Source organism: Populus trichocarpa, chromosome 18, assembly GCF_000002775.5.
Source record: "Populus trichocarpa isolate Nisqually-1 chromosome 18, P.trichocarpa_v4.1, whole genome shotgun sequence".
Taxonomy (NCBI): Eukaryota; Viridiplantae; Streptophyta; class Magnoliopsida; order Malpighiales; family Salicaceae; genus Populus; species Populus trichocarpa.
Window position 1 is genome coordinate 8,006,739 of NC_037302.2, and position 9,166 is coordinate 8,015,904.

Genomic DNA, 9,166 nt, shown 5'->3' on the forward strand with positions numbered 1-9,166 from the left:
AGAACCAACATCTGCCAACATATTTCAAGACTTTAGATTCATAAACTAATTATTCGGTGAAGCTAATTGAACAACTTTACCATTCCATTTTTAAGAAGTTCCAAAAGAATAAGAGTTCACCATCTTCTTTGAATATCTGTTAATGTGATATATTAGAAGTCAATTATGCCAACAAAAAGCATTTTTACCAAGAACTCAAAAGCTCTCAAACCTGAAGCCTGAATATGTGACCTTCTGAGATGAAAATAAGCACATGTAACAAAAATGGCATAGGAGTTGTGGAAGCAAAGAACAGCTAAGCTTGTGATTGGGGTTTGCACGAAAAACAAAGCATCTTTCTGTTGACAAGCAGTCAAAGTTAAATCAGTCAAGGCAGTGGCCACAATTAGAAAACATTTGAGGTAAAACATAAACTAGATCCCTATTGTGCAACAGATAGGCGAGTCATAGAATAAGAAAGGCAGACAGCTACGCCACAAAAATACAGATTCATTAATATTTTAAGCTAGAATCCTCTCTTAAATTTGCAGCTCATAATAATGAAAAGTAGGAGCCAAGTGATCATGTAACCAAACATGAAACAACAATCACAACATCAACAACTAATACAGTTACCTTCTCCGCCACCACATCATGCAAAATAACTCACAACCATGCATCCATAAGAAATAGTTGATATGGTCTTGCAATATAATCACCCACCCCACTCCAACTAGATCCTTGAATAGCTGAGACCACTCATGAGATAAGACCTTAGAATTTATGAGGATTGGGCAAAAGAACAGTTGATGGAAAAGACACAGACCCATTATTGGGAGCACCCTGGATATTGAGAATCGAAGTAACCAAGTTGTATATCTGGACATTCTCAAAAGATGGCACTTTTTGCCCCCTTGCAAACTGAGGACCATGGCCAACGAAAATTGTCCTCATGGAGAAAAGTGCATTGTCATAACCATGTGCTCCTCCACACTCTTGCCCCTCAGTTCTCTTCTGCTCCACCTTAAAACCCTCATCAAGCATCCCTATTATTGGTGGAATCCTGGCACTTGCTGCATAATGAAGCCTAGAGGGCAGCTTCTCCTTGAGATACATCTTCAAATTCTTTCCATTTTGAACCTTCCCCGACTGCAACCCTTCATTCATCTTTGCAACAACATCAGACGGTGCAAAACCAGGAGGTGGACGAATTGCAAGCAAAGGAGTATAGGACCTAACCCAGTCAGCTGGGATATCGATCCAAGGCGCCAAATCATCCAAAAATATCAACTTTTTATCACATGTACCAACCATTCCATGATCACCAACCATAATTATAGTGACATCCTCAAAAACCCCTCTTTTCTCTAATCCATCAATCAGCTTGCCAATCATCCTATCAATCCCAGCAACAGCCTCAGTAATCTCCGGACCATCAGGTCCCACATTATGACCCTGATGATCAGGATCCTCAAAATACAAGGTCATAAACACAGGAATCTCACTAGCTGGCAAATCAAAATAACTCAAAACAGTATCTACACGTTCATCAAAAGGAACAGAACCATTATAAAACATACAAAAACCAGGAGGGCAAGTCCAAGATCCTTTATGCACCTCAGAACCAGGCCAAAAATAAGTGGCTGCCTTCAAACCATGATTAGCCACTGTCTCCCAAAGTGGTTCACCAAGCCACCACTTAGGCTCATGACTTGCCATTGTGAAAACCTCTCCAGTTTTTGGATCATCAAAATAATTGTTAATAATACCATGATGAGCAGGGTAAAGGCCAGTAACAATAGAGTAGTGATTAGGGAAAGTAAGAGTAGGGAAAACAGGAATCAAACCAGTTTCAGCTTCAGTCCCGTTAACAATCAGACGATGAATATTTGGTGTATGGGTCTTGAACTGGTAACCAAACCTGAACCCGTCAGATGAAATCAAGAGAACGACAGGGTGGTTGAGCTTGGTCAAAGAACGCGACGTCGACTGTAGAGAAGCGGACGAGGTATCCGTAAGAGGAACAGAAGAAGAGGAAAAAAAGAGAAAGGCAAAAGCAGAAGCAGCAGAGAGAGCGATGCAAGTGACAAGGATAAGAGAGGTGAAAATGACGGAGTTGGCAGTGTTCTTTTGGTGTGGATTTGAAGGATAAGAGAGGGAGCCTGCGTTGAAAGAAAGAAGAGAAGCAGATGGGTCTCCTTCTTGTGGTGGCTTCGTTGATGTGGAAACTGAATCAGAACCCATTTTTAATTTTCACTTCCTGTTTCTTTCTATCTGGTAAAATAAACGAGAGGCCGTGGGATGCAATTTATAGTACAGACAAGGGTTGGATCGCAACTTGGATGGTTAGCTGTCCAGTCACTGGAATTGGGACTGGTGGCTATGGTGGCTATGGTGGCTTGATCCTAGGAGGAGCTGGCTGAGCCTGAAAAAATATATATTCTTTTTTAATGGAGTTTGGTCGGGTTTTGTCTTTCTATTCAATTAATTTTCTTTTTTTTTTCTTCAATTTAGTCACCGTCTAGAAATGTAATGTAAATCAGATTTTTAAAAAATTTAAATTTTTTTTTACTAAAAATTAATTTTTTTATATATTTTAGATCATTTTAATGCGTTGATCTTAAAAATAATTTTTAAAAAATAAAAAATATCATTTTAATATATTTTGACACGAAAAATATTTTAAAAAATAACCATAACCACACTTTTAAACAGGCTTTTAGATCAATACAGGTTTTGAATCCTAATTAACATATGAGTCTAGAAGGATTTTAGAACTACAATTATTATAATATTATTAATTTAATATAATTAAAAAATAAAAAATAATATATAATTATATTTTTTAAATAAATAAATTTGTCAATAATTTTTTTTTCGTCTCTTATTCTATACTGTCTTATCTATCTCATTTGTCTTTGTTTTTTCTACTTTAAAATAATTACCAAACACTACTAGTTTGGGCTAACATCCTTAAAAATAAAATATAACTCTCCCAATAAATAACATTAATTATTTTATAAATCCATATTAAAAAATATAAGCATAAAAAATTAACAATAAAAGGCATGACATGTTCATGGTACATATACTCATATAACATTCTAAACACAATAATGTTTTATTTTTTTTTCTTTTAGTTTTTTTTTCACTCAGTAAACTTTTTTTAATTTTATCTTCAAATAGTTTTATGCTTTGAATTTGAGCCTGATAAATTATTTTGATTGGCTTAATGTAAGATAGTCGGGGGTGGTGATAACATGACCCTAACATTTTTTTATGCTTGATTTTGTAAAAGAAAGCATTTTTGTTGTTAGGAGACACCGGCCTAATTTAAAATTATGTCTAAAACAAGAGTTTTATTCAATCATTGTTTTCCCCATGTTTTTCATGTTTTTTCCCTTCAAAATTGCTCCGTGTCCAATTTTGATCCTTTTTGTTTTTGCAATTTGCACTTAAAGTACAAAACTTCATTTAGTTTATTTTCGGTCTTGGTTTGAAAAGAGAGAGAGAGCCTTCGAAAAATGATGAAGGAGATAGAAAGTCGGTGGTTAGTCAAAATACTAGACGATAATTCATCTGAAAACCCAGATTCTAACTACCGAATAGGTAGTCAGAAAATCAGGTTGGGTATTGTTTGGACCGAAAAATCCACTCTTCAACCTATTTTTGTAAAAAAATAAAAATAAAAATTGATAACCTTAAAATTGGTAAAAACAAAAAATACAATCAAGTTGAAAAACAAAACACCATGTCAACCCCATTATACTTTTCCTGGCAAGATAAGGGGAAAAAAATCTAGATGGAACTCCTCTCCTTAAATAAAAATCCTTTTAGGTCATAAGAATTTGAGTTTTACACAAATGTCATCTAATATTTTTTTTTAATAGACGGATGACATATCATTCATCTTCTTTAGCTAAGAAAAAAAAAGAAGAAAAAGGCAAGGTGCACAGCGTATTCTTTTTATACATCACTACTTAATATTTTTTTTCTTGGCAATTAAAGCAATTGCTTCTCTTTGCGGTTTACTTTAGATATCATGTAATTAGATCAGAAACATGCTTAAAAAAAGTTGTTAAATCAATCATGACCATGATCCATGTGGCGTGTTTTAAGAGTTAACCCGGATCAATAAAAGACAATGTTGTCTCAAACATTTTTAGAAAAAAAAAACAAATAAAATAGTGGCAACTTAAAATTTTTTTGGAGCCAAATTAGGTTTTGAATTGGGAAACTAGGTTGCATTTGGGCACACTAGGTTGAATTGGCCACGTTGAACAAACACTAACTTGATCGGATTTGAAACTTAAGCCATGTAAGGGACCATGTCATGGGCCGAATTCAAATCAATAAAAAGCAAAGGAACTAGCTAGCAAGTTATTTTGTCTCGGTTCAATTTTTCCTTTTCTTTTTATTTTCTAAAAACATATTGACACATAATTAAAAACAAAATATTAAATAGCATAATGCGGCACAAAATCATATTTCTTTATATGTTTTTATTGCTTAGCATCTTAATTCAAAATTTAGTTATTGTTAATGGTTTTTTTTTTATCATGTATTAACATATATAATGATCAATTAATTTTATTGAACATAAAAGTCAAGTTTTAAAATTGCATTTCAAGTTTTTCATAATCTACTAAAGAAATTAATGATGCCCATATGTTTTTTTTTTAAACACTCAATTGACTTTTGATATGGCTTGTAGATAAGCATAGGCTTTGGGGCTAGTTAACAAAAACTAAAAAAGATAGGAAATATTTAGTTATTGTTCCCTTCATCACTAGTGTTTTTAAACCCGGTTTGGTGATCGACCCGGCTCAAGGCCCGAGTCACGAGTTTTGACCGAGTTATCAAGTCACCTGGTTCAACCTTATTTTTTTTATAAATCAAAACGACATCATTTTGGTAAAAAATAAAAAAAATAGTCAATAGATTGCAACTAGGTTTTTGACTGGGTCAACCGGGTTTTTAACTACTCCTATTTTTTCATAAACCCATCCTAGTTCCAGCCCCGGATTAGTCGAGTCCCGGGCCGAGTTTTAAAACTATGCTCATCACATATCACTATGCATGGGAATAGTGTTTTTTTCTTTTTATTTAGTGATTGTGAAATATTTTTAGATAAACTCGAAATTTCCCACCTAAAGTTTATGTATTGTCTCACTTTCAATTAAAAACTTTTGTTGTGTTTCAATTAATAATCATAAGTTTTAAATTTTCTACATCATTAATCTCTATCAAGTAAATTAATATAAGCCTAATAAACAATACTTATGCATTTTCTACAAGAAATGACTAAATATTTATTAAATAATGTAAATGGGTATAACTATATGAACATAAGGAAACACATCAGCATATAAAGCCGGACCATTATAATCTCTTAACAAAAACAAAATAATTCAATGGTAAAGAAGAGATGATATATTGAAATAAGAAATCTTGGATTATTAATATGAATTCCTAACTTAATAAACAAAAAAATAGAATTCTTAATTATTAAAAATTAAAAATTTAAGAACAAAGTCACTAAGATTAAAAGCAAAACTACCATATCTAGGTAAGCCTTATTTCAATTCTCAATGTTTATTTTTTGATGTCCTCTACATTCTATCTACTTTACTCCGTTTGAAATCAAAATCTTTTAATTGTTAGTTTGACTAAATCACGCAATCATGTTTCTTTCTTTCTTTCTTTCTTTGTCATTTTATTTTTTTTATTTGTCCAATCAAATTATATCAAAAAATTTTAAATTATCACGATATCACATAAATAAGTTAAAAGAAATTGTGCATGAGAATATATGCGAACTTTGGATGTGAAAATAGATAAGGGTAAATTAAGAAAAGATAAAAAAGAAAAAGAAGAAGAAGTCACCTTCTATTTTTAAGATAACTACAAACCTTTACCTAGTTTTCATAGTTATATGGTTATGGTTGGTTAAGCTATAGAAAGCTAACAACCACCCTAAGACATCTTACCTAAAATAAATTACACTATGGTTATTTTAATGTGAATAGTATTGATTATGTGCTATGCTATATGTTTTCCTAACATGAAATATATGTTCTCGTTATTTAAAGATAAAAGCTAATTATTCCTAAGATGGTGATTTAGAACCTATGTCAAGCAACATAACATAACCCTCACTTTTAAAATAAGAATGTTAGAAGGATGGTGATGATCAATTAGGTTTAGGCTCGTTCAATTTGACTATGTCTAAAATATGCTCAAATGCCATCGCTCTCTCTCTCTTTCTCTCTCTCAACATGTCAATGTAGAGTTACGTTGATCCAATCCAGGTCCACTCTTAGCGATAGGAGAAGATATATATCTTAAAAATTGAAAATACCTATTGAGCATTCATACATATTTGAAAATTTATATACATAATCATTATATAATGTTTACAAACTAGAGTTCAAAGGAATATTTACATACTGTTTATTACATATTTTTTAATAAAAGTCAAATATGTCTTCACTAGTAAGATGATGGTTGATTGGATAGACAAGGAAATAGATAGCAAGGGTATTGTCCAGAATACCTTCAAACCTATAGGTTAGATCCATATATAAAACCAAAAACCAATATGATTTTGTAAATAAAGTCATACATTGACCACTTTCATTATCTTTCAACTTTCATTATCTTTCAACTTTGAGGGATAGGACCATATCATAGATGTTACTATCCCTGGGTTGATTCTTAGATAAAAATATGATCAATACATAATAATAGACAAATAACCCATGTTCTAGGAATATGGTAGCCTTACAACTCGATAACATAAAAACAAATATCAACGAACTTCAGTCAATAAGCAAACACATTTAATTGTCATCATTTTCCATCACCCTAGGGGCTTACTCATTACCACCACACACACGCGCACACCAACACTTAAAGAAGGCAAACAAAAAATAAACCTATTTTTTTATATGAAAATAGACCCGTTTTATTTTTCAAACTAAAGTCAAATGTTAGAAAAACTTTTTTGGACATTTATTTGGCATGAGATCATAAAACAAGCACATACATTCATATACAAAGTTTCAAATCAAGACCAAATCATTAAGTATAAGATAAACTAAAATAAAAATTATTCTCTCAACCCTATCATTGGGTATTGATTCTCAACCTTATTTTACCTTGAAATATAATTTCTCAGTGTCTTCATACCCCTAGGGTTGCCACACAATGGTATGGATCTCAACATTTCAAATATTCTGCAAAAAACATGTGAAAATGTATTTAGATAATAAAATAGGAAGGTAAAAGATGTTTTTAACCTTTTCTTTTAGTTGAATTTTTTACTTTTTTTTTATGAAAGCTTGGCCCTAAATAAATTATGCAAAAGTACTAAAATCATAAAATGTTTGTAATTTTTGAAAAAATGATTGAATTGCACTAAAAATACAACTTTAGATTGATTAGCAAATTCACTGGGACTCCTAAAAAAATATTAAATTTACATTTTATGATGTGTCTAAGAGTTTTAGGAAACCAACAATTGTAGTGAAACCATTGTTAGAGAATCAAGGTTTATTGATTGCATGTTTTGATTGTTATAGGCAAGGTTGTTAAAATCGTGATTTAACTCGTAAAATCGTATGATTTTACGAGTTAATATATACTTAACGTGCCGAATCGCCTTAAAAACTCGAAAATTGATAAAATCAGGTTGAAATCGAGTGAAATCGGTAAAATTGGATGAAATCGCAAAAAATCACGATTTTACTACCGATTTTACGATTTCAACAAAATCATATACTGCACTGCAATATTTCTCTACACCAATAGCAGCATGCCATTTATGCACACAAAAGAATTGCTGCCAGCTACACCCCAAAGAGGATGACATGGCAAACTTTCTTGTCAGGCTCGATTCCCAATATATCCCCTCTTGCCTCCACTTCAATAGCACAATTAACCACTCTTGATTAACTCCTCTTTAATTATTTATTATCTTAACTCTTTTAATATCTCACCTACGTCACCTACCAATAGTGTTGACACAACCAAAAGATTGATGTCTTTTTTCAAGTGTAGGAGTGTCGAAGTAATAAATAACCCGGCAAGACCGGGGTCGAACCACAGAGAGGTTAATTGTATAAATAAACAACAACAACACAATAACAACAATAATAATACTAATAATAATAATACTAATAATAGTAATAGTAATAGTAATAGTAGTAATAATAATAATAATACCAATAATACTATTAATAATGATAATAATAAAGATTAAGAAGAAGAAGAAGATGATGAGAACTTTGAGATGGAAGATCAATATGAGAATTAAACGATGATAAAAACAAATGTCAAGGTTAGAGGATCCACTAATGGTATTTCAAACAAGTATAGTATAAACTCTTAGTATTCAATTGGAAACCACACACAAAGGAGGTTCCAATCAAATTATAAATTGTTAACATGATTACATTAGTTATCTTATTCGAATAATGCTAATACTTGTAAATGTTGCCAAGCATTCATGATTATAACTTATGTTAACAACAAATCAAGTTCCTTTCATAGCTCAGGTGTCGGTTATACCATACAGTATGGGCTATGAAAGTGCCAAGTATTTGTTGTACCAAGTGTTATACAACATAAATCTAGATTAACCATTTAACAAGCAAAGTATTAAAAGTGAACAAGATAACAAATATAAAGCATGTTAGTATCCAACATTAGGGTCCATGTTAAGTTTATATTATACTTATTCTTACACCATTAGTGTACCCTTTTCACCTTGACATAATTAACTTAGCTAAACATAATGAATGAAAGAAACATAAATAAATAAGATAAGAACATAAATGAGAAAGAAGTTAACTAAGTAAAGAAAATGAAATGAAAGGCATAAACTAGATATTAATGAAAGCAAAACTTAAGCATTACAAAAATACAAAGAGAGAAAACAAGAGCATGATCTTGATCTGAACATCAAGATGCCTAAATACATGGCAAATGCCTCCTTTTATAGGCCAAAATTCGGAACTATTGATTTGTTGAGTAATTGATGAATGGGTGGCCACATCTTGACTTGGTGACAATTTTTATCTTCTTGTCTGCCACAAAATCATTGATAACGTCATAATTTGAACAGACTTAAATCATGAAAGTTCTAGAAAATTGTCTCATCTTTCCAGGGTAAAAATTTGAGATC

At 31.7% G+C, this 9,166-nt stretch overlaps 1 protein-coding gene across 1 annotated transcript; it reads right to left on the reverse strand.

Annotated features, from left to right (window-relative positions):
- Window positions 1-469: 469 nt before the first annotated feature.
- LOC18107690 (uncharacterized) lies at window positions 470-2,406 on the reverse strand. The gene has a single exon (XM_024590425.2). It carries the CDS (start codon window positions 2,221-2,223, stop codon window positions 754-756), a length of 1,470 nt encoding a protein of 489 aa, XP_024446193.1. The 5' UTR covers window positions 2,224-2,406; the 3' UTR covers window positions 470-753.
- Between the last annotated feature and the right edge of the window lie 6,760 nt (window positions 2,407-9,166).